At 46.3% G+C, this 26,795-nt stretch overlaps 1 protein-coding gene across 3 annotated transcripts in view; it reads right to left on the reverse strand.

Moving 5' to 3' along the window:
- Positions 1 to 26,795, reverse strand: part of DTX2 (deltex E3 ubiquitin ligase 2) — a 110,050-nt gene that overhangs the window by 39,583 nt on the left and 43,672 nt on the right. For 2 of the 3 annotated variants that reach the window (XM_030222349.1, XM_030222350.1), the window contains exon 5: positions 24,920 to 25,045. The exons of the other annotated variant lie outside the window; for it this stretch is intronic. In XM_030222349.1, coding sequence (XP_030078209.1) covers positions 24,920 to 25,045 — 126 coding nt within the window. The remainder of the gene's footprint in view (positions 1 to 24,919; positions 25,046 to 26,795) is intronic. 3 annotated transcript variants of the gene reach the window in all.

Here is a 26,795-nt window from a genome sequence, read left to right on the forward strand (position 1 = left end):
ATAAGAAACTTCCCCACAGCATAATAAAGCCATCACCAAGCTTCACAGTAAGGATGGCGTTCTCTGGTTGATATGGGAAAATTAGGTTCTTACCTTGGTAATTTTCTTTCCTTTAGTCACAGCAGATGAATCCATTAACTGATGGGTTGTATCTGCCTACCAGCAGATGGAGATAGAGAACACTGAAGAACCACAATGACCCTTGGACGGCTAGCCCCATCTGCCTTCAGTATTTGAAATTTCCAAAGCAAAGTGAAGATAGGTAACATAACAAACTTTCCTCACAGCGAACAAACGCCCCAGAACCGGAACAATAACCACACAAAGGAGGGACAAACTCAACCACCTGCAATAGAACAGCATGTAGAAGCTCTGAGAGCTGGTCTTCAACTCCTCCTGATGAGATACATTATCTGCATGAAAGATCTGAACAAAAAACAAAGTCAGACAGGGAGGGATCATGGATTCATCTGCTGTGACTAAAGGAAAGAAAATGACCAAGGTAAGAACCTAATTTTCCCTTCCTTGTCATCAGCAGCAGATGAATCCATTAACTAATGGGATGTACAAAAGCAATCCCTATGTAGGGTGGGAACAGGCCATGCTGCGCGCCAGCAACTGCGCTCCAAACTGCACGTCTTGCTTCGCTGCAACATCCAGCCTGTAATTTATTTATTTGTTGCATTTATGTTTAAATCATGTTTATTGCAACAGCCATTACCAAAGTCAGCATCAAGGTTCATTTTTTTATAGAACAGATCTTATCATACTATTACGCCCCTCCCTTTGCCCTCCCTCCCCCCCCCCCATTCCCCTTCCCTCTTCCCCCTCTCCTCCCTTTAGTTATTTCTAAGTGTAACACAGTGCTCCGACAATTTATATTAATTCAAGATCCTGCTTCTCGCCATTGGCTGTTGAGTATCCCAAAATCTCTCCCAAGTCCTCTGTAGACATCTGCCCTCCTGTGAGGTCAGGTCTCTAATGGCACATCTTTCCAGTTTCAGCAACTCAATCATATGAGTCCTCCACTGTCCCAGTTTAAGGGCATCTGGTTCTCTCCAACACAAAAGAATTGTCTTCTTTCCAATCAGTGTGGCTCTGTACAAGAAATCTTTAAATCCCGGTAATATTGGTTTATCATACTTGTATCCACCAAATAGCAACAAGGGATGTCTCTGGACTTTCTGACCCCAGTAAGAGTGAATCTCTCCCAGTACCTGCCTCCAAAAGGTTTGGATCTGTGGGCAGGCCCAAAATATGTGTCCAAGTGTACCTTGCGATTGATGACACTTATGGCAAGTTGCTGAGTCTCCAAACCCTGCTCTGTGCGCTCGAACCGGGGATTTGCTGCATTTATATCCCACATTTTCCCACCTATTTGCAAGCTCAATGTGGCTTACATTATGCCGCAATGGCGATCGCCATTAACAGGATGAGAAATTCAGATTATTAATACAATTAAGGTACAAGATGATCATAAACAGTTAGTAGTGTGTGGAGATTGAGTAAGGGAAGGTAGAGGAAGTGATTAGGCGGGTGTTTGTAGAGGTGGATTTTCATATCTGGGTGGGTAATAGAGTAAGTCAATGAAGCTATTGGTTCTCTTTGTAGGCCTTGTTGAAGAAGTGTGTCTTCAGAGATTTGCGAAAGTTATTTGTTTCGACAATTGATTTCAGGTCTGTGGGTAGTGCATTCCATAGCTGCGTGCTCGTGTAAGAGAAGGTGGTGGCATGCATCAGTTTGTATTTTAGTCCTTTACAGCTGGGGAAGTGCAAATTGAGAAATGTGCGGGATGTTCTTGTGGCGTTTCTGGGAGGTAGGTCCACTAGGTTTAACATGTAGATAGGGGCGTCTGCGTGAATAATTTTGTGTACAATCGTGCATATCTTAAACGCAATGCGTTCCTTAAGTGGGAGCCAGTGTAGTTTCTCCCTTAGGGTTTTGCACTTTCATATTTAGTTATTCCAAATATGAGTCTGGCAGCAGTATTCTGGGCTGTTTGGAGTTTTTTGATGGTCTGTTCTTTGCAGCCAGCATATAGTGCGTTGCAGTAGTCCAGATGGCTTATTACCATTGACTGTACCAGGGTACAGAAGTTGTATCTCGGGAAGAAAGGTTTTACTCTTTTGAGTTTCCACATGGTGTGGGACATCTTTTTCGTCATGTTCTTCACGTGGGTATCGAGAGTGAGGTTTCGATCAATAGTAACCCCAAGAATTTTCAGGTTTTGTGAGACTGGAAGAGAGCAGTATGATGTGGTTATTGTGGAGAAGATTTTTGTGTTATGTTGGGAGGTGAGTACAAGACATTGTGTTTTTTTCTGCGTTAAGTTTTAGTTGGAATGCATCCGCCCAAGTGTGCATGATTTGGAGGCTTTGGTTGATCTCGATGGTGATTTCATTTAGATCATGTTTGAATGAGATGTAGATTGTGACATCGTCTGCATATATGTAGGGGTTGAGGTTTTGATTGGCTACAAGTTTGGCTAGAGGTATCATCATAAGGTTGAATAAGGTTGGTGAGAGGGGGGATCCTTGGGGAACTCCACATTCGGATGTCCATGGGGGTGATCTGTCTGCGTGCGTTGTTACTTGGTATGATCTTGTGGTCAGGAATCCTTTGAACCATTTGAGAACTGTGCCTCCTACTCCGAAGTATTCTAGTATGTGTAATAGTATTCTGTGATTAACCATGTCAAAGGCACTGGACATGTTGAATTGTAGGAGGAGTATGTTGTCACCTGTTGCAACTGCTTGTCTGAATGAGTTCATTGCAGACACTAGTACAGTTTCAGTGCTGTGATTTGACCGAACTCCAGATTGAGAATCGTGCAGAATTGAGTATTTGTTTAGGTATTCAGTAAGTTGTTTCATCACTACGCCTTCCATGAGTTTAGTTATGAGCGGAATGGATGCTACTGGTCGATAATTGGCTAGGTCCAATGTGCTTTTCTTGGCATCTTTAGGCAGTGGTGTAAGTAGGATGGTTCCTTTATCCATGGGAAAGAGCCCATTTTGGAGCCTGTGGTTTATGTGGTTCGTGAGGTCTGTCTTGAATTGTTTGGGTGCAGATCATATTAGACTATTAGGGCAAATATCTAGTTTGCATTGCGATTTGGCGTATTTTCTGAACCAAGTGAGAGTTTGTCTGATGAGAGAGTGTCAAAGTTGGTCCAAGATCGATCTGCTGGGTATTCCCCGGGTTTTGGGTCTAGACATTCAAGGATGTCTGTATACTCCGTTGTGTTGGTAGGTATCAGGCATATGATATCAAGGAAAAGGTATAACATACTGTACAATAATAATAATAATGTGATTAAAGTAACCTAATAATAAGAGTTCAAGATTGATTTGCTGGTGTAGTTTTGAATTAAAGTCTTTTATGTAGGATTTTAATTTCAAAAGACACTTTAAACAGGTTGGTCTTCAACAGTATCCAGAAAGTAATGCCGCACAAACAAGAGCTGAGAAGCCCAAGTAGCCGCACGACAGATCTCTTGAAGAGAAAGGACACCCGTTTCAGCCCATGAGGAGGAAATCGCTCTCTTGGAATGCACCTTATACGCTTCAGGTGGAGACTGTCCTGACAGCAGATACGCAGAAAAAATGACTTCCCTGGCCTTAGACCCGGGCACCCGCGTCAAGGACTTGTCAACAATACAAAAAGGTGATCAGAAGTCCTGAAGTCATTTGACATCTGTAGATACTGCAACAGAGCCCTGCAGACATCCAAAAGACGCAATTGCCCAAAGGAATCCGGACAATCCTCCCTAGAAAAGGAGGGCAGAAAAATGGGCTGGTTCAGGTGAAACGCTGACACCACCTTGGGCAGGAAGGAAGGCACTGTACGTACCGTTACTCCGGACTCCAAAAACTGTAGAAAAGAATCCCGAAAGGAAAGCGCCTGAAGCTCAGATATGCGTCTAGCCGATGTAATGGCCACCAAGAAGACTGTCTTGAGAGTCATATCCTTCTCAGAAGCTCGCCGAAGCGGTTCAAATGGCGAACGCTGGAGAGCCTTCAACACCAGCCCCAGGTTCCAGGCCGGACAAGGCAACCGCACGGGAGGACGGAACCGAAGCGCCTTTCTGAGAAATCGGGCAATGTCCGGATGAGCAGCAAGGGACAAGCCAGACTTTCCCTCGGTAGCATGCCAACGCTGCCACTTGCACTCGAAGGGAATTGTAAGCCAGCCTGCAAAAAGTCCAGGACCAGTGAGACTGTAGCCCGCGCGGGTGTCACCTCTTTCGGGACACACCACTCCTCAAACTTACGCCATATCCGAGCTTAGGCTGCGGAAGTAGACCACTTGCGGGCCTGCAAGAGAGTGGAGATGATCTTGTTAGAGTAGCCCTTATCTCTCAATTGCGCCCTCTCAAGAGCCAGGCCGTAAGACCAAATCGTCCTCCATAGTCACCGGGCCTTGAACCAACAGGTTCGGCACCAGAGGCAAAGGAAGTGGAGCCTCCACCAGCATCCGACGGAGATCCGCATACCACAGACGCCTTGGCCAATCTGAAGCGAAGAGAATCACCAATCCTCGGTGCAGTCAAATCTGTAGAAGGACTCGCCCTATCAAGGGCCAAGGAGGGCACATATACAGGAGGCCCGAGGGCCAGGGTTGAGCCAGTACATCCAACCCCGCCGAGCGAGGATCTCTCCGTCTGCTGAAAAAGCGAGGGACTTTGGCATTTGCACTTGACGCCATTAGATCCATTCCAGGAGTCCCCCATTTGGCACAAATCTGAAGAAAAACTTCTGCCATTTCTCATTCTGCCGGGTCGATTTGATGCCTGCTGAGAAAATCTCCCCGGAAGACTCGGCCTCAGTCGCGGCCCTCTGCCATGGAGGTTCTCTCTTCTCCCACACTCCCCGCCCAGTTGGCCGTGGTGGAGGCGTTGGGCTACTACTCTCGCCCTCCTGTAGTTTCCAACCCCTCCCCCTACCGCAGTCTCACTGCTTCTCATCCTTTGAAGCCCACTCCATCCGGCTATTCTACCCGCTGCCACTCAGTCGCAGTCATCTACCCCCCCCCCCCCCCCCCCCCCCCCCCCCCCCCCCCGATAAATCCTTCTCTTCCTTCCTCACCGACTTTGATGCTTGGCTTTCTGCTTTCTTGAACCCTCATCGCCATCTCTCATTCTCAGAGACTTTAACATACACGCTGATGACCATCCGACCCTAATGCTTCTAAGTTCCTCACCCTAACATCCTCCTTCAACCTCCAGCTGTGCTCCACCACCCCCACTCACCGTGACGGCCATTGTCTTGACCTCGTCCTCTCCTCCTCCGGCTCACCCTCCAATTTCCACGCTTCTACTCTCCCTCTCTCCGATCATCACCTGATCACATTCACACTTCTTCACCCCCCCCCCCCCCCCGCCCAACTTTATCCACCACCTCCAGGAATCTCCAGGCTATTGACCCCCCCCCCCCCCACTTTATCCTCTAGTATCTCTAATCTCCTCCCTCCATCATGTCCTCTGAGACTGTAGACAAAGCGGTCTCCACCTACAATGCCGCTCTCTCCTCTGCTTTGGACACCCTCGCTCCATCCACCTCCCGTCCCACAAAGCGTACTAATCCCCAGCCTTGGCTGACCCCTTGCATCCGTTACCTTTGCTCCTGCACCCAATCCGTTGAACGCCTCTGGAGGAAATCTCGTACCCATTCAGTCTTCCTTCACTACAAATTCATGCTATCCTCCTTCCATTCCTCCCTATTCCTTGCAAAACAGGACTATTACACCCAATTGACCAATTCTCTCAGCTCCAACCCTCGTCGTCTCTTCACCACCCTTAACTCCCTCCTCAAAGTGCCCCCCGCTCCCACTCCCCCTTCACCCTCTCCTCAATCACTGGCTGACTACTTCCGCGACAAGGTGCAAAAGATCAACCTTGAGTTCACTACCAAGCCACCACCTCCTCTTCAGCCTGTAGCCCCATCCAACAACCAACCAACCATGGCCTCTTTCTCCTCCTTTCCTGAGATCACTGAGGATGAAACCTCCCGCCTTCTTTCCTCCTTGAAATGCACCACCTGTTCCTCCGATCCCATCCCCACCAACCTACTTAACACCATCTCCCATACTGTCGCATCCTTAACCTTTCTCTCTCCACTGCAACTGTCCCTGACACCTTCAAGCACGCTGTAGTCACACCTCTTCTAAAAAAACCATCACTTGACCCTACCTGCCCCTCCAACTACCGCCCCATCTCTCTCCTCCCCTTCCTCTCCAAAATACTTGAGCGCGCCGTTCACAGTCGCTGCCTTGATTTTCTCTCCTCTCATGCCATCCTCGATCCACTTCAATCCGGTTTTCGCCCTCTACACTCTCTAAAGTCTGCAACGACCTGCTCCTCGCCAAATCCAGAGGCCACTATTCCATCCTCATCCTCCTCGATCTATCCGCTGCGTTTGACACTGTCAATCATGATTTACTTCTTGCCACACTGTCCTCTTTTGGGTTCCAAGGCTCTATCCTCTCCTGGTTCTCCTCTTATCTCTCCCACCGCACCTTCAGGGTACACTCTCATGGATCTTCCTCCACTCCCATCCCACTATCTGTTGAAGTGCCCCAGGGATCTGTCCTTGGACCCCTTCTCTTCTCAATCTACACCTCTTCCCTAGGCTCACTGATCTCATCTCATGGCTTTCAGTATCATCTTTATGCTGACGACACCCAGCTTTATCTCTCCACACCAGTCATCACCGTGGAGACCCAGGCCAAGGTATCGGCCTGCTTATCTGACATTGCTGCCTGGATGTCCAACCGCCACCTGAAGCTGAACATGTCCAAAACCGAGCTCCTCGTCTTTCCACCTAAACCCACTTCTCCTCTTCCTCCATTCTCTATCTCAGTTGATAACACCCTCATCCTCCCCGTCCCATCTGCCCGCAACCTCGGAGTCATCTTGACTCCTCCCTCTTCTTCTCTGCGCATATCCAACAGACTGCCAAGACCTGTCGCTTCTTCCTCTTCAACATCAGCAAAATTCGCCCCCTTCCTCTCTGAGCCACACCACACGAACTCTCGTCCACGCTCTCATTACCTCTCGCCTTGACTACTTGCAACTTACTCCTCACCGGCCTCCCACTTAGCCATCTATCCCCCCTTCAATCCTTCAGAACGCTGCCGCACGTCTTATATGCCGCCAGAACCGATATACTCATATCACCCTCTCCTCAGGTCACTTCACTGGCTTCCGATCAGACTACCGCATATAATTCAAGCTTCTCCTCCTACCTACAAATGCACCTGGTCTGTGGCTCCTCACTACCTCTCTACCCTCATATCCCCCTATGTTCCCCGCTCGTAACCTCCGATCTCAGGACAAATCCCTCCTTTCAGTACGTTCTCCACCACTGCCAACTCCAGGCTCCGCTCATTCTGCCTTGCCTCACCCTATGCCTGGAACAATCTTCCTCAACCCCTACGCCAAGCCCCCTCCCTACCCATCTTCAAATCTCTGCTTAAACTCACCTCTCAATGCTGCTTCGGTACCTAACCTTTCGAGAAATATAGTATGCCCTATCAGATTGACTCTACACTTGTCTTTTAGATTGTACACCTGTCTTTTAGATTGTAAGCTCCTTGAGCAGGGACTGTCCTTCCATGTTAAATTGTATAGCGCTGCGTAACCCTAGTAGCACTTTAGAAATGTTAAGTAGTAGTAGTAAAATCGGCTTGCACGGTGCTCTGACCTGATATGTGAGCTACTGACAGAAGCTGCAGGTGGAGCTCGGCCCAGTGGCAAATCTGAGCGGCCTCCGCGGCCAGGGCCCTGCACTGAGTGCCGCCCTGATGATTTATGTAGGCCACTGCTGTCTGACAGAACCCAGACAGCAAGCCCCTTCAGAGTCTTGTGGAAGGCCATAAGAGTCTGGAATATCGCTCTCAGTTCCAAGCGATTGATGGACCACCCCACTTCCACGGGTGTCCACTGACCCTGAGCATAGCTTCCCTGGCAATGCACTCCCCAGCCCAAAAGGCTGGCATCCGTTATCACCAGGCACCAAGAAGAAAGCGCGAGCGGCATTCCTTGTCGCAGCATCCTGTCGGAGAGCCACCAATCCATACTGCACCGGGCCGCAGGGAGCCACATAGTCTGCATTGATATTCCTGGGAAATCGGAGACCATTTATGAAGCAGGGCAATCTGCAGTGGCCTCATATGCGCTCTCACCCAGGGAACCACCTCCAACATGGCCATCATCGATCCCAGCAGTTGGACAAAGTCCCAAGCTCGAGGGCGAGGCATCCACAGAAGCAGACGGACCTGATTCTGAAGCTTGCACAGCCTGTGGTTAGGGAGAAAGACAAACCCCGAGGCCATGTCGAATCGAACCCCCAAATACTCAAGAGACTGAGAGGGGGGTCAGGTGACTTTTGGGTATATTGACCACCCAGCCTACAGTCTGCAGGACTGTAACCACTCTGGCTGTGACAAGATGGCTTTCGTCTGCCGAATCCGCTCTGATGAGCCAGTCGTCGAGATAAGGGTGAACTCTGATACCCTCTCTGCCTGCCTGGATGTCTCAGAGCCATCTGAAACTAAACATGACCAAGACAGAGCTTCTCATCTTGGCCCCCTCAAACCAACCTCTCCTCCTCCCCCATTCTCTATTTCTGTGGATAACACTCTCATCCTTCCTGTCTCATCAGCTCGCAACCTTGGGGTCATCTTCGACTCCTCCCTCTCCTTCTCTGCACATATTCAGCAGACTGCTAAAACCTTGTCATTTCTTTCTCTATAATATCAGCAAAATTCACCCTTTCCTTCTGAGCACACTACCAGAACCCTCATTCACACTCTATCACCTCTCGCTTAGACTATTGCAACTTGCTTCTTACAGGTCTCCCACTTAGCATCTCTCTCCTCTTCAATCTGTTCAAAATTCTGCTGCACGACTAATATTCCGCCAGTGTCGTTATGCTCATATTAGCCCTCTCCTCAAGTCACTTCACTGGCTTCCTATCCGTTTTCCGCATACAGTTCAAACTCCTCTATTGACCTATAAGTGCATTCACTCTGCAGCTCCTCAGTACCTCTCCACTCTCATCTTTCCCTACATTCCTCCCCGGGAACTCCGTTCACTGGGTAAATCTCTCTTATCTGCACCCTTCTCCTCCACCGCTAACTTCAGACTCCGTTCCTTTTATCTTGCTGCACCATATGCCTGGAATAGACTTCCTAAGCCGGTACATCAAGCTCCATCTCTGGCCGTCTTCAAATCTAAGCTAAAAGCCCACCTTTTTGATGCTGCTTTTAACTCCTAACCCTTATTCACTTTGTTCAGAACCCTTATTTTATCGTCCTCACTTTAATATTCCCTTATCTCGTTTGTTCTGTCTGTCCTAATTAGATTGTAAGCTCTGTCGAGCAGGGACTCCTTCATGTTCCAGTGTACAGCGCTGCGTACGTCTAGTAGCGCTTTAGAAATGATAAGTAGTAGTAGTAGTACTTTCGCCTGAGATAGGCAGCTACCACCACCATTACCTTGGAAAAGGTACGAGGAGCTGTGGCTAGGCCGAAAGGCAAGGTCCAAAACTGGAAATGTTGTCCCAACACCGCAAACTGGAGAAACCGCTGATGCGGGGGCCAAATAGGAATGTGCAAATACGCTTCTTTTAGGTCCAGAGACGTGAGAAACTCTCCTGGCTGTACCACCGCAATGACGGAGCGCAGGGTTTCCATGCGAAAATGACGCACTCTTAGAGCCTCGTTGACTCTCCTTAAGTCGGGGATTGGTCTGAAAGACCCACCTTTTCAAGGCACCACAAAATAAATGGAGTAGCAGCTGCAGCCGCGTTCGGCAGGAGGCACCGGGATCACCGCTCCGAGGTGCAGCAAGACTTGCAAGGTCTCCTCTACTGCCGCCCATTTGATGGCAGTGCCGCATCGGGACTCCAAAAACACGTCTCTCACCTGGGGCACCGAATTCCAATCGGTAACCTTCTCTGATCAGGTCCAGGACCCACTGATCTGAAGTAATCTTGGTCCACTCCTTGAGAAAGAGGGAAAGACTTACTCCTACTGCAGGAATTGAGTGGACCGGCGTCCCATCATTGTGGACACCCCTGAACTCCTGGCCGTGACCCGGCCGCTGCGGAGCGTTTGCCCAAGTGAAAGGAGTTCCTCTGCTGAAAACGGGCATGTTGAGAAAACCCAGCAGAGTGCCCCGGGCGATACCTGCAAGCTTCACGGAAGCGAGGTCTGGAATAGGAGGGAAACACAGGACTCTTGGAAGAAGGCCTCAGCCTATCCACAGGTAACCGCTGGGGCTTAGAGTCCCCTAGGTCTTTAACAATCTTCTCCAAATCCTCTCCAAATAACAGGAGGCGCCAAAAGGGTAACCTCACCAGCCTTTGCTTAGAGGCCATGTCAGCCGCCCAATGCTGCAGCCAAAGAAGGTGGCGGCCTGAAATTGCCACAGACATCTGCTTAGCCAAAGCTCTGACCAGATCATAAAGAGCATCAGCTAAAAATGACAGGGCCGACTCCATCCGCAGGGCAACCTCAGAGAGAAACCCCACACCATCCGCGGGCTAATCCACCGCCTGTTGTAACCAGGAAAAAGAGGCCCGGGCTGCATAGGAACTGCAAATAGACGCCCTTAAGGCAAGGCCCAATATTTCAAAGAACCGCTTCAGCACGGATTCTAGCTGCCGGTCCTGCATGTCTTTCAAAGCGACCCCTCCCTGTACTGGGAGAGTGGTCTTTTTAGTCACCACCGTGACCAATGCGTCCACTTTAGACATCCCAAAAGGGCCAAGCGATCTTCACTCAGAGGGTAAAGCTGACCCATAGCCCCTGGCCACTTTCAAAGGCCCATCGGGGTCAGACCATTGAGCTGAAATAAGCTCTTGGATGGAGTCATGCACAGGAAAGGCCCGAGTAGGCTTCTTAGTACTCACCATCCTAAGATTAACGGAGGAGGCATCGCCCTCGGCAGGATCATCAATCGAGAGGGCCTGCAAGGCGTCAGCAATGAGAGCTGGTAGCTCGTCATGGTGGAAAATCCGAACCGCACTGGGATCATCCGAATCCAGTGGCAAACAGGCACCCTCCTCTGGATCATCCGTCCATGAGGGCCTGCCAGATCCCTCAGACTCCCTACAGCCTGACCACGGGGGGGGGGGGGGGGGGGGGGGGAGAGATGTGCCACTTTCAGACGGGGAATTTACCCGTCTACGTTAGCGTCTTCCAACACTCAGGGGAAGAAATAACATCTGTAGCCATCCCGGGCCATCAACACCCGGAGGGAATCCAGAATGCAACACAGTGTCAGACACCTGCGGCAGAGCTCTTTTCAGCATGATAGGCCTTATGCATCAGTAGCACAATTCAGGGGAGAAAAACTCACCCTGACCCCTCACGCCCCCCAAATTAGGAGAAACGGAGGTTGGAGCTCCTCTAGCAGCTTCGACACAAGGCATCCCCCTGCACTCAGACTCCTCTCCAATGCGAGGGTCAAGTCACGCGGCGCTCTCCAAAATGGTTCCCGCTGCCAGCTCCATCGAGCGGGAAGAATCACCGCTCGCCATGCTCATACTAGCTCGAGCGCCTAAGGAGCATGACTGCAAAGCCCCGCTGCTGACCTGCGTTTACCACAGCGGGAGCAGAGCTTAACTCCTTCAGCAGACATCGCCCGACTGGACGGAAATATAGCAATAAAATGGCAGCTCACGCCAAAACTTACCCCGCTCAGAACGCTGTCCGCGGAGAACCTCCCCAGAGGAGCTGGGCACCACTCTCACCTCAGAAGACAGAGTCAATGAGCTCCAGTCAAGCTGTACTGAACCAGAATCTCTGGAGAAAGCCTCAGAAATAGCAACACTGTACAAGTGCGCCCTTTTTTTTTTTTTTTAACGCTGTGAGGAAAGTTGGAGGCAGGCAGCAACAGAGGGACTCCGGGAGGAGGGGAGAATGGGTAAGGCAGGGAAAGGGCGAACCTATATGCCTTTAAGTGGGCACCACCAGCCACAACACCCCTGCCTCAACCTGGCAAAGCACAGGAGCCACCCCAGGCAGAAATCCAGGAGCTGATCAAGCTACGTCCACATCTGCTGTGAGATAGAGAAATACTGAAGGCAGATGGGGCTAGCCGTCCAAGGGTTACTGTGGTTCTTCAGTGTTCTCTATCTCCACCTGCTAGTAGGCGGATACAACCCATCAGTTAATGGATTCATCTGCTGCTGATGACAAGGAAGCTATGTTAGTATGGTACCAAATATAATACTTTGGACCAAAAGGTCCTGTAGCAGTTTTGTGACAAAATGTTTAGTGGTTTGACGTGGCTTCGGTATCTCCTGAGCATTCCTCTGAAGCACACAAACATAATTAAAGGTGGACTTTTCTAAATAATAGCTTGTCACTCTCTCATAGAGGCCAGATTTGTAGAGTGCTTGCAATACTGTTGTCATAGACATCCTTTGACCAGATTTGGTCATGGAAGCCTGTAGCTCTTTCAAAGCTGTCACTGGTATCTTGGCTCTCTCTCTGATCAGTCTCCTCCCTTGTTTGTTCATCAATTTGGAGAGATGGCTTGACAAAACAAGATCTTGTTGGTGCTATATACCTTCCCCCTTCTTAATAATCTGTTTCACCTCAGCCCATGCTCCAATGGAGTTTGAAATTATTTTGCATCCATCCCCTGATCTGTATCTTTTCATAACTATGTCCCAAAGTTGTTTTGTTTTTTTTTTATTTTAGTTTTTGCTGCCCCTTAGAATTTTGCTCTGAAATGCAGAGGGAACCAACAGGAGTTACTGTGAGTCAGTACAATTTAACACTTGGTGTATGCTTTTGAATGTGACTGATCACACAGAGCTTCAAGCATTTAGGATTTCTACAGAAGTGCAAGAAGGGTGGATACATTTTTCTCCTTCATTTTCTATGAATATTTGGAATATATTCTTCACACATGGCTGTTGTGGGGCAGAATGTGTGAATACATAGAAAGACAGTTTTAATGCATTGCACTCCCAGACTGTAAGGCAAAAAAGCTGAACATTTTGGAAGGGGATGCAGATTTTCTATAGCTACTGCAGCTGCACCTAAATTCAGGAATAAATGTCCCCAGCTACTCTGAGACTCATGTAGGAACATTGCCATCTTGTACACAGAAATTAACAAGGGTAGCTTATTCACTTATCCATTTGAGACACTAAAGCCTAGGACTCTATCTCAACATTATGGCCCATCTTTTGCACCTGTGGTATAGAAAAACATTATACATCCGGACCATTTACTAAAGGCTCTGAAAGCAAATCTATAAATTAGTACCTCTTTTATAACAGCTTAAGGGTATGCCTAGCACAAAGCCACATAGGCAGGTCATGGCTGGTTTAAGTGCACCATGCAATGCACACAACCGATAGCATTCTAGGAGTTGCATGCGTCGTTTGGCTCCTTGACAGTTGTGTGCTAAGCGAATTAGGCATGCTGTTTACAGAATACTGCTTAGCACTTACACACATAACTGCCAATTATTGCTATCACTAGTAAAAAAGCCCCGTTTCTGATGCAAATGAAACGGGGGCTAGCAATGTTTTCTTCTGTGTGCATGTGGGAGTGTGTGTGTCCCTGCCCTCTGGCCTCTCTCCCCTCCCCCCTCTGAGTCCTTCACTGTTACAGAGCCAGCGATTTGATTTCTTGCTCTGCTGTTTTCCTTCACTGACTGTGTTACAGAGAGGGCGGGGCAGACACTCATAGGGAAACCGGATATCTCGCCCCCTTCACACTTCCGGCTGGAGGCTTCATAGAACGTTGGTGTTGCCTTTTATATAGAGAGATTTTAGACTGGGTGCACTACTAGCAGCTAAATTTAGGCGCTAGCTTATAGAATTGTCAGACAACAATTTAATGATGCTGTTTAAAAAAAACATAGTTAAGTGCACCAAATCCATTTGTTCTTAAACACGATTCTTCAATAAATCTTGTGCCAACCCGCAGAACTGACCAGATAGGTCAACTGGTCTTTATCTGAGGTCATCGATTCTGTGTTATCCCAAAACCACTCAGTACTAGAACAAGCTCTGCATCCCTGTAACTGTCCCCTCAGCTCTCCAAACACTGAAGTGACAAGTTCTGCATCCCACAGGCCTTGTATACATACACATATCCTAAACTACCCAGTCCAAAAGTAAAAGGCTCTGTATCCTCAATTCCTCAGATGATACCCCAGAGCCATGCAGTAGGAGAGGCTCTACAGGGGGTAATTCTATAACAGGACTCTTTACTTTTCTTTACAGAATACTAGTTAACTGGGCATATACGCATGTATGTGCTTTTGCATGAACACTTATACCAGCCATCGAGTGTGTGCGCCTAGGTGCTGGTGATATGCACATAACTTATAGTATTCTCTAAGTTACGCATATAAAAGGGTAGCCCAGCCCATGCTATGCAGAGAGTCCACCCACCTATAAAATAAACACTATGCATGCATTTACAGAATAATGCATAGGCATGTATCTAAAATGTATATGAATATGTTAGTAGTCATAACTGGTGTATGTTTAGCACCTATTTTAAAGAACTACTCCCTCTATCTCAGAGTATATCCCTTTCCAGACCTAGAAGTGATCAGCTCTGCAACCAAGTGCCATACTCAGAGTCCAGAGGTGTAATCCAATGCCACCCAGACTCTATGTTGATTAAAATAAATAAAATTAGATCACTGGTGTGCAACTGGAACAAAGGATTTCCTTGTGGTCTAAAATTCAGTTACTGGATCATTATCAGAACGAGCCGAAGAAATTCAGTATATGTGCTGTCAAGACCCCATGGGTTATTAAAAGCTAGATAAAAATTTTCAAAGAACCTAGTTCGCCCTCAGGATCAGTCCAGCTCCTAGTTTCAGCACCTGTTTAAAAATGAACAAAAAGCCCAGGTTTATTCTGATTTTTATTTAATGATGGAAGATGTTAAACTGTGTTGCCTTAAAGGGTCCTGCTACTCAGCCACTTCAACTCTGAGAAACCTGAAGAAACCTCAAGCATGTGCAAAGGTGGAATTAGAGTACAAACAACACAACAGCAGACACATATGCAGCCAGGGTTATAATGACATATGCATGCCTTTATAAAGCGGTTTTAAATGGAAAAGTAAGAAGAAAATGTATTAGACATGAACTACAAAAAAAAAAAAAAAAGACCAAGACTATTACTTTTCCTATTTGGTTCCCTATTTGTGGAATGAATTACCAAAAGATTTACAAGCTGAGGAAATTCAAAGAAACTGTTTTCCTTCGTAATCTTTATTAGATGGCACATGATAAAGAGAATAACACCAATACAATATCAAAAGCGCTCAATACTGGAAGTCTACTAACAATTCTTAAAGCTAACCGGAAAGCGAGTAAATGACTAAAATGTGCCAAATTATACAAAGTTACATCCCTATCTTACAGAAAACAATATATTATATTCATGAGTTAGGAATCCTATTCCATGTTACATGAGTCAGAGAGTTCCAAAATGGCGTCCAACCCCTAGAAAATTGTTCACCTCTGGAAGATAAATCTGAACTTCCTTTACGTACCAATACACAGAGCAGTATCATAGAGAATGAATCTCCATTGTGAGATAGTTGGGGTTTCAGATAACATCCAATAAAGCAAAATGGACTTCTTTGCCATCAATGTTGTACATTTCAAAAAAGGACCTTAGGCTTTTAGACGATGTGGCTGACAATGTAAAAACGTCAAACAACAAATGTAGATCTGGATGCCATGTGTTCCACCTCACGATTGAGACATGAGCACAAAGTTGTGTCCAAAAACTGAGAATCTCAGGACAATACTAAAATATATGACCAAGATGTGCACGGGAAGATAAATACTTGAGACACATTACCCTGCCTAAGTGCTCTGCAAGGAAAAACATACATTCTTTCAAAAATGTATAATGCATTTCCCATATAGACACGCTTTCAGTAGTCTTATAAATTCCCAAAAGACAAGTTTTTAATTGTTGGCCCTGAAGAGAAATAGCTAGTTCTGAACCCCACAAAGTGCCAAGGCACCATAATCATACTCTTTGATCTGCTCCTGTAAATATCCATGATAATATTTTAAGGACATCAAATAAAGCATTTAACTTGCTGTACCATACAGCTGGAATAGACTCCCTAAGACAGGACATCAAGCTCCTTCTCTGGCCGTCTTCAAATCTAGGCTAAAAGCCCACCCTTTTTGAGGCTGCTTTCACCCTATTCACTTGTTCAGTATCCATATCTGTTTTATCATTTCCACCTTAAGAAATTCCCTTATTTGTCCCGTTTGTCTGTCTTGATTAGATTGTAAGCTGTCAAATAGGAACCGTCTCTTCATGTTCAAGTGTACAGCGCTGCATACGTCTAGTAGTGCTATGGAAATAAGTAGTGGTAGCAGTACTAGGTATCATACTTCTGCTTCTCTACAGCAGGGTGAATCAAGATCATGTCCTCAGCAGAGCTGCATCCAAGGATCTGTGGGGAAAGGTCTGACTGGCTTTTTAGTGGCTTGTGTTTACTTTTCCTCTTGTATCTACCAATAACTCCTGGAGTCCTGTAGTTTAGCTCATTCTCATATCTTTAAATGCACATTATGACCTCATTCTGTTCTTTGTCCATCCCACCCAGCCCACATTCAGGGCTTTGGAAAAGCGTGCCCACTGCTGCAAAAGGTCAAGAGCTCACATTCAGGATACATAAATCTGGGTTGGTCATACCTGGGCTCCAAATGGTGGCATTCTATACCACCATTTGGAGCCCAGGTATGACTATCTTCAAGTCGGGAAAGAAATTAAAATCTACCTTTTCAAAAAAATGTTATAATCAACACCACAAAATATCAACATATCACCTCTACAAATCTACCTCCACAAAACTCCTCAGAAAACCACTCAAATAATTGCCCCACCGCTATCAACATCCTAACTCACCAAATCTACCTCACCAAAACCCTACAGACAACTATATAAATTAAGGTCCTACCGCTTCAAAACTACCTCTCAGAAAACTCTATAGATAAATACAAAAGACTACCTCGAAGATCCGATAAACACTAGGACTACTGATGTCCTCTCTATGGAAGTGGAAAAATGCTACTGCAATGTTCTCACCCAAAATTAAACTGTAAGTCACTTTGAACCAAAACTTGTTTTTGGATAACAGTGGGATAAAAGAATGCATAAATAAAATAAATAAATGTGCATCCAAACCAGTCATAAATTATTCCCAAACTGTTGATGTTAAAGATAATATAGGGAGGGAGGACACAGTGATGTAACTGAATGTATGCAAAATAATCTCTCGAGGCGGGACGATATTCTGTCTTTAAAGGATTTCATCTTGCCCTTTATCTGTAAGAACATGATATAGATATTATACTCTGGGAAGTTCAATTTCATAAAATCTGGGATGTAGTATCCATGGAAAGTCCTCAATCTCAAAAACTGGAAGGAGAGAGAAAACCACTGAAGAAAAACTGTGAGAGCTGCAAACCCATCACCAGGCCCTTCTACGCGAGAGTAAAAAAGTTGCAAAGTGGTTAGCGTTTTCAAATCACTTGCTGGGGACTGTAACCAACAACTAAAATGATACTGAGATAACAATTTAGGGGGCCCTTTTACCGAGCTGCGGTAAAAGGACCCTGTGGTGGCATTGGCACACCGATTTGCCTGCAGCACGTAAAAAGATGTTTAAAAAAAAAAAAAACAATGGAAATAGCCATGTGGTAAATTAAGCACTTGCTGCACAGCCATTTCCTGAGGGACCCTTTATTGCTTCCTAATTAGCACATGGGGCTGCCTGATTACTGCCAGGTAAGCCCCTGGCACTAAAAAATAAAATTATTTCCGAGTACTGGAAATGGTGGACAGTACCCACTGGCACTACCGTCGGGCTCCTGTGGTAGCCAAGCAGTAGGACCAATTTGTTACATGCCATTGCCATGGTAGCCCTACCACGGTTTCGAAAAAGGGCCCAAATTTAAAGAAATTTAAGATTTTACTTATTTTTTTCATCAAGCGTTGAATATTCTGGATGAGATGGAAGCAAGAATTTATTGAGGAAGCTGTAATTATGAAGCTATAATTCTTCTGTATGTGAATATTCTTGAATGAGAGTGAGGTCTCTTGTGCTATTGCTTCATATGCTTATTTCTCAAATCGATTACTGGAATATTGTCTATAACAATCTACCCATAATTGGAAACTTCAGACTGTTCAGAATACAGCGAATGATACATACCTGTAGCAGGTGTTCTCCGAGGACAGCAGGCTGATTGTTCTCACGACTGGGTTGACGTCCACGGCAGCCCCCACCAACCGGAAGAAAACTTTGCGGGCGGTCCTGCACGCAGGGCACGCCCACCGCGCATTCGCAGCCATCTTCCCGCCCGTGCGCGACCGTTCCCGCTCAGTTGAATGACAAGCAAAGGAATGAGTAAAACGCAACTCCAAAGGGGAGGAGGGAGGGTAGGTGAGAACAATCAGCCTGCTGTCCTCGGAGAACACCTGCTACAGGTATGTATCATTCGCTTTCTCCGAGGACAAGCAGGCTGCTTGTTCTCATGACTGGGGTATCCCTAGCTCTCAGGCTCACTCAAAACAAGAACCCAGGTCAATTGAACCCCGCAACGGCAAGGGCATAACAGAAATTGACCTACGAAGAACAACTAACTGAGAGTGCAGCCTGAACAGAACAAAATCGGGTCCTGGAGGGTGGAGTTGGATTCAAACCCCAAACAGATTCTGCAGCACCGACTGCCCGAACCGACTGTCGCGTTGGGTATCCTGCTGGAGGCAGTAATATGATGTGAATGTGTGGACTGATGACCACGTCGCAGCCTTGCAAATCTCTTCAATAGTGGCTGACTTCAAGTGGGCCACTGACGCTGCCATGGCTCTAACACTATGAGCCGTGTCATGACCCTCAAGAGCCAGCCCAGCCTGGGCGTAAGTGAAGGAAATGCAATCTGCTAGCCAATTGGAGATGGTGCGTTTCCCGACAGCGACCCCCTTCCTATTGGTGTCAAAAGAAATAAACAATTGGGCAGACTGTCTGTGGGGCTGTGTCCGCTCCAGATAGAAGGCCAACGCTCGCTTGCAGTCCAATGTGTGCAACTGACGCTCAGCAGGGCGGGTATGCGGTCTGGGAAAGAATGTTGGCAAGACAATTGACTGGTTAAGATGGAACTCCGACACCACCTTTGGCAGGAACTTAGGGTGAGTGCGGAGTACTACTCTGTTATGATGAAATTTGGTATAAGGAGCATGAGCGGCGTCGGCGTCGGAGGCCTCGGCATCGGGCTAGAGCACACCGGCGCCTCCATCAACGGCGCCGGGGGCGCAAGCACCCCAGTGCCGGCAAAGCCTGGCGCATCAGCCCTTCCAGAATCCCTGGAAGGATAGCTCGGAGGCACTCGTCAAGGCCCGCTGTTGGCAAAGGCAGGGGGGCCGGTGTGGGTATCGGTGCCGGAAGTTGCTCGGGTCCAGGAGACGGTACCGAAGTACCCGCGGACTGATGCAGCGACACCTCTTTAACCGAGGGGGAACGCTCCTCTTGGCACTGCCGCTTCCTGGGCGTCGAGTCATCCCTCGAGGTACCGGAGCTGGCAGTCCCATGCGCAGTGGGTGACCGATGACGGTGTTTCTTCGCTTTCTTTCAATGCCCGTCATCGGCGCTCAGCGGCAGAGAAGAAGAGGAGGTAGAACCCCCCTCGGCCTCGAGGAATCAGATCCGACAGGGTTGGTCCCGATGGCCCTGGGTAGAGGGAGTGGCCGGGGCCGACTGCTCGCGCGGCCGCTCATCCCCGCCGGTGGGCCAACGGTACCTGTACTCCTGGGGTCGGTGCCAGAGTCAGCGCCGATTTCGTCGACATCGGTACCGGTACCGAAGATCCGGCCGTCGACACCAATGCCGTCGAAGGGCCGGCGCAAGTTCCAAAAAGACGGTCCCGAAGAACTTGCCTCGCCACCTGTGTCCGCTTCCTTAAGCCGAGACACAAGGTGCACGTCTTGGTATTATGCTCCGGGCCGAGGCACTGGAGGCACCAAGCGTGGGTATCGGTTTGCGAGATCTGCCGGCCACACCGACCACACTTTTTGAATACGCTCGGGACCTTCGAGGACATCGACGGAAAAATCGCGTCGGCGAAGTCAAAGTCGTTGATGGTGGCGGTGAAAAGCACACCCAAAAAGAAAACGACCACGTGGCCACAAGGCCCCAACGAAGCGCCCTCGCGGCTAAGAACGACGAAGAAACTTTTTTTTTTTTTTTTTTTTAGCGATAGAAAAATATGCGAACGTGTACGCGAATAGGAAAAAAGTCGCGGCTAGGCCACAATCCGGTTTCCTGGGCTGACAGAGAGAGACGATAACATGTCTCTCTCCAGCGCGGAATCGAAAAAAACTGAGCGGGAACGGTCGTGCACGGGCGGGAAGACGGCCGCGCATGCGCCATGGGCATGCCCTGCGTGCAGGACCGCTCGCAAAGTTTTCTTCCGGTTGGTGGGGGCTGCCGTGGACGTCAACCCAGTCGTGAGAACAAGCAGCCTGCTTGTCCTCGGAGAAGGCTACTTACCCTTTAACTTCAAGCTCAATGACCATATATCTCCTTAACTAAGGGAAGCACATTGGCTCACCGTTTCATGTAGCATTAAGTACAAGGTGCTCACTGCTTTGTTTGACGTACGTATCCTACATGCAGCTTCTTGCATTCTTCATTCTCACAATGATAATCTTTTATTTATTCTACCTCCCTCGAAAGCCCGTCATGAATCCACATGCAATTCTGCATTTTACCTTTTTACCTAAATATTTCCATCTTGAGCAATCCTTGGCTTGTTTTAAAGCAGCCATTATGGCTTACTGTTTTTCTACTGCATTTGGAGAGTGACAGCGTGTTGCTGTTTGTTTTCCCTGTTTTAAATTACTGATTGTAAGTCACTTTGATATGTTTGATCGTTTTGCCTTTTTAAATTATGAACTGTAAACTACTCTGGTATTTTGTTTCAAGGATTGCATATCAAAAATATTGTATTAAACTAAACTGTGCTGTGTGCCACAGATTGGAGGCTTGAACCCAACATGTTGCTCTTGCTTTTGTTATGCAAAATCTATTATGCAGCAAATAAAAACATTGAAAACTTTATCTGCTGATCCCTAGAGTTCGGGGGTGGGGGAAGTTGATATTCATTCACATCACACACAACTATGAGCCTCTCCCCACCTCACTCTTCAATGATCTCTTAACCTCCCCTCTGTTAAAAACTCATCCATAGCATATAAATAATGACTGCTATGGATGAGTTTTTAACAGAGGGAGGTTAAGAGATCATTGAAGAGTGAGGTGGGGAGAGGCTCATAGCTGTGTGTGATGTGAATGAATATCAACCTCTTTCCCCCCCCCCCCCCCCCCCTGCGAACTCTAGGGATCAGCAGGCAAGGTTTTCAGTGTTTTTATTGAAATACAGGTGCACTGTAGCAGAAATGACCCGATATATATATATAATTCTGCTACAGTGCACCTGTATTTCGGTACCTAGAGGGCACCTATTAGGAGCCTTTTCTATAAAAGTAGGCAACTACTTTCCTTTATGGGATATTAGCATAACTGGGTGCATATATGCACATATGCAGTTAGCCACAAGCACCTAATCCAGTCAAAGAGCTGGTGTAAATGTTTGAACCTTAAATTCCTGAGATACAAATGTAACTTATAGTATTCTACACGTTTCCTGAGCAGTAGTAAGGTTACATAGCTCATGTCAAATCTAATTTGTATATGACAGGTAACCACACCCACTTCTGGTCACATGACTCACGCAACACCCAATCAATCAAAATCAAGAATCTGTCCACACCCACTCTCCACCAAAGCCCCACCACTTTTGATGACATCTGAAGTGGCATTATAATTCCTCCCTAAACTCCACCCCCTTTCAGTGATGTTACAGGAAGCACCATCATAATTCCAGGGCAGGGTATGGCTTGGGCGTAGATTGGGTGTGGCTTGGCAGATTCTGGATTCTGACTGGCTGACTCATGGATCATGTGACTAGAAGTGGGAATAGCCACCTGTCAAAAAATATATAAATTAGATTTGACGAAAGCCATACAAACCTTATTACTCACCTGTGTGAGTTCTGCCAATGTATAATCCTACCTGCTAAACATGAGCTATGTATGACAAGCACATATTTACAGAATAGTGTTTACAAGGATTTTAGGCATGTACATATATGTGCAGACATACATGCATATGTGTCACCAGTATACTAATCACTTACACAGCAATCTGCCACATGTTAGTGTCTTATCTACAGAATTGCCCCCATAAAGTGGTGCCTGCCAATCCCCATTCATGGCGATATTCCCCTGATACAAGAAAAACCTATGCATTTATTTTAGGACTGCTGAAAAGCTGCTGTACTGATAACCAATGATTCCCATCATCACTCCACCCCTACACTATATGAATAGGGCTGAGCTAGTTGGACCAATTTCAAAACAATGCTTTATAATCAGCAGTTAGAGGATTTATCCCAGGAGTGTCCAACCTCGGTCAGCGAGGGCCACAGTCCAGTCAGGTTTTCAGGATTTCCCCAATGAATATGCACGAGATCTATTTGCATGCACTGCCTCCACTGTAAGCAAATATCTCTCATGAATATTCAATGTGGAAATTCTGAAATCCCAAGCTGGTGAGGGCCGAGGCTGGACACTCCCGATTTACAACTTTACCAGCAGCTGATAAACATACAAGTACTTTTGAAAACTGATCCATTACATAAGCTGTCTGGTGCTAAGACTTGGTAAGCAACAGGCTGAGAAACAGGGGAGCCAGAGTTGAAGTCTCACCAATTGTCCCAGTCAGCTTGTTCAATGTTGGCTCATGAACAAGCTCAAACACTAGATTTACTAACATAAATAATATGCATTAATAAGTTAATGTAATACACACCCCACTTATCAGTAGGGTCTATGTACTAATTAAGCAAGTTACTTGCACTAATGCAGGATAGTGGAGTTAGGCCCTTAGACTGCAAGCCCACCTGAGACAGGGAAACTACCCAGTAACTAACTCCCTGTGAGCCAAATCTATCCCCAAAATAAAGGATACAACATTATACAGATAACTCACATTACACTGCAAGAACAAGAGACAAAGAAAAAAAAGCCAAGGATGTGCTGACCCAAATGAGGTTTACAGAGACAGATAAGCTTGGTTAGAAATGATTAAGCGACAGCTGGTAAAAAGAAGGGGATGTAGGCAGGAACAGCCTGGAAGTGCTAGTATGCAAAAACAAACTGTACTGTATTACAGAACTTTATGATCTTATAAACAGGGCTGGTGCCTGGAATACCTGAAAGAAACAGGGTACAATATATGGATTCATAGCATTGACCTCAAGGGAAATGTGTCATAGGGCTCAGGAAGGGGAAAACAACAAGGGAAACAAGCGTAAGATGTTGGAGCATGTCAGAAAATGAACACAAAGGCTTTTCCCAGTAGTACCAGAAGGCCTCAAACCTACCATAGGTCTAGATTGTTTTCTTTAGCTTCCACTTTATCCCCCTAGTTGTCATCTTTAGATACACAGGGACTCCTTCCAGAGCCTGACATAAGTGAGATTGTAGTTAGTGTCAAACTTGACCTACATCAGAGTTAGGACAGCCATCTGCCTCTGTACCTTAAGGAACATGTTGATTCAGTCCTGGGTTTGTTCCACTGCCTGGACGGTGTTGTAGTTCTGAATTTCTCATTGCTTTTTATTTTGTTACATTTGTACCCCGCGCTTTCCCACTCACGGCAGGCTCAATGCAGCTTACATGGGGCAATGGAGGGTTAAGTGACTTGCCCAGAGTTACAAGGAGCTGCCTGTGCCTGAAGTGGGAATCGAACTCAGTTCCTCAGTTCCCCAGGACCAAAGTCCACCACCCTAACCACTGGATTAGAGATTCTACATGGAATGTTGCTATTCCAGCAACATTCCATGCGGCCCTTGCAGATCACCAATGTGGCCGCGCAGGCTTCTACATGGAATGTTGCTAGTGGAATAGCAACATTCCATGTAGAATCTCTAATAGTAGCAACAGAACCTCAAATAGTAGCAACATTCCATGTAGAATCTCAAATAGTAGCAACAGAACCTCAAATAGTAGCAACATTCCATGTAGAATCTCCAATAGTAGCAACATTCCATGTAGAAGTCGGCCCTTGCAGATCACCAATGTGGCCGCGCAGGCTTCTGCGAGTCGTGCAGGACGTCAGACTCACAGAAACAGAAGCCTGCGCAGCCTTCTACGTGGAATGTTGCTAGTGGAATAGCAACATTCCATGTAGAATCTCCAATAGTAGCAACATTCCATGTAGAATCTCCAATAGTATCTATTTTATTTTTGTTACATTTGTACCCTGCGCTTTCCCACTCATGGCAGGCTCAATGCGGCTTACATGGGGCAATGGAGGGTTACGTGATTTGCCCAGAGTCACAAGGAGCTGCCTGTGCCTGAAGTGGGAATCGAACTCAGTTCCCCAGGACCAAAGTCCACCACCCTAACCACTAGGTTACTCCCAGGAAAGTCAGAATTACAAATCCATGCACGGACGACAAAGACAGGATTACATTAATCTGTTTTTTTTATGACACAGAGTCAGATGAGAATCAAATCAGAGTTTGCCCTTCCCCAAGGCACCTGTAAGCACTCTGCAGTATTTCCACAACCCCATTAGTAGTCCAATGGTATCTCTGGCTCAGCAGTCAGGCTGCCATCACGTCATGCGAGGTAGCCTTAGCACTGCTACTTTTATCAGGACTAGTACTGAAGCCAAAGGCAAATTTTTAAAACCCAAACAAACAAGCAAAAAAAAAAAAAGTGTTTCTGAAAGACATTAAGCAACAAGTATAGGGTTGAAGAGAAACTACCTTTTTTAGGCATTTTCCTCAGTTTCTTAACTGAGCTGCGCATTTTAGTGGTTGTGCTGGCAGAAGGTGGTGCATGGGAGAGGCGGGAGGGCAGTCCGGCGGCCGACAGCAGAATAGACGTCATGCCTACAGCAGACATGAGATGGGTACGCAGAAAGAGTGCAGGGAACAAAAGTTATAAATTAAAGAAATGCCTAAAAATAAAGCAAATGTATGTCATTTACAAAATAAAACACAAAATAAATGTCTAAAAATAAAGTAATTTGATTTAAACAAAGTCATACAGAATGAAGCAAAATGAAATAAAGATTTAAGCTTGGTTTAGTGTGAGGAGAATAGATTCATTTAATCAGTCCCACGCAGCTACAGGTAAGTCTGCTCCAAGCTCTGCCATCTTCAGGCAAAAGCAAGGAGGACTCGTCCTATAAAAAGGCAGCTCCAAACAGTCATCATCAACATTTTTCCTGTGTAATAACTAAAAATATAAAAATTAAAAACAGGATTGTAAACATTTGACTGAACCAATATTAGCCCTGCATCAGAAATCTGCTTAAAGATGTGAAAGCTGAACAAAAATTAATTATGTGCATGCAATGTCAACTAGTTACAGCCTCTCATATAGTAGAGGAGTGTGGTAGCCGTGTTAGTCCACTCTTAAGGTTATCAATAGAAATCAAACAAAATAAAACATGGAAAAGAAAATAAGATGATACCTTTTTTATTGGACATAACTTAATACATTTCTTGATTAGCTTTCGAAGGTTGCCCTTCTTCCTCAGATCGGAAATAAGCAAATGTGCTAGCTGACAGTGTATATAAGTGAAAAAACATTCAAGCATTACTATGACAGTCTGACAGGGTGGGAGGATGGGGGTGGGTCGGAGGTATGCAAGGGGACATCAAAGCATATCATTGATATTCTAACAGGGTGGGTGTGGATAGGTGAGGGGAGGGTGATCAACAGAGACATACAGCTTTATGGTTTATAATGGGTTAGGAACCCCAGATCCTTGTTAAGTCCTTTCTGTTGGGTGTTAAAATATTCAATCATTCTGACATCAAAGGTCTTACGTTCTTGTATGGTTTTAAAGTTACCTTTCAGGATTCTCACTGTGAAATCACTGGTACAGTGTCCTGGTCCTGTAAAATGTTGACCAACAGGCGTGGGAACCCTGCTGGCACCAGTATTGTTCATATGATGTCTATGTAAATTGAATCTTGTCTTAAGCATCTGGCCTGTTTCTCCAATATAGCATCCTTCGTTACATTTTTTACACTGAATGATATATACCACATTGGAAGATGAGCAAGTGAAAGATCCCTTTATGTTGAATATCTTTCCTTTGTGGATAACTGTGGGGTCCAGTGAAATATTTTGGCATAGTTTGCAACTGGCTAAATTACAGGGAAGTGTGCCCTTCAAGCCTCTCATATAGAAAACATTGAGGGAAGTCCAGAGACCATCGAGAGAAGGGTGTACATAAGAAGCATTGGTTATATATTCTGAAATGTTGCAGCCTGAAACTGGGCTTTGTAACTCAAAATCTCCAGACTTGCATCCATAATTGCTCCTTAGGATTAGTGCACAGAATTCATTCATTTGTTATCATTTTTCCACAAGGATGCCTACTGCAGTAAAAGGAAGGGGGGCCTCTAGCACTGAAAAGATTGAGTTGCATCAGAGAAAAGAGATGCATACAGAAGTCTCAGGAAGAAATAAAATCAAGGAGACATGCAGGGAAGAAAGGAAAAGAGGAGAAAACAGCACAGGGTGCTATTAATAGAATTCATCTTTTTATGGGTTACTGGGGAGGGATCTAGGAAAGTAGAGAAAGATGGGAAAATTAGGTTCTTACCTTGGTAATTTTCTTTCCTT

This window comes from Microcaecilia unicolor, chromosome 13 (assembly GCF_901765095.1).
Source record: "Microcaecilia unicolor chromosome 13, aMicUni1.1, whole genome shotgun sequence".
NCBI classification, from domain to species: Eukaryota; Metazoa; Chordata; class Amphibia; order Gymnophiona; family Siphonopidae; genus Microcaecilia; species Microcaecilia unicolor.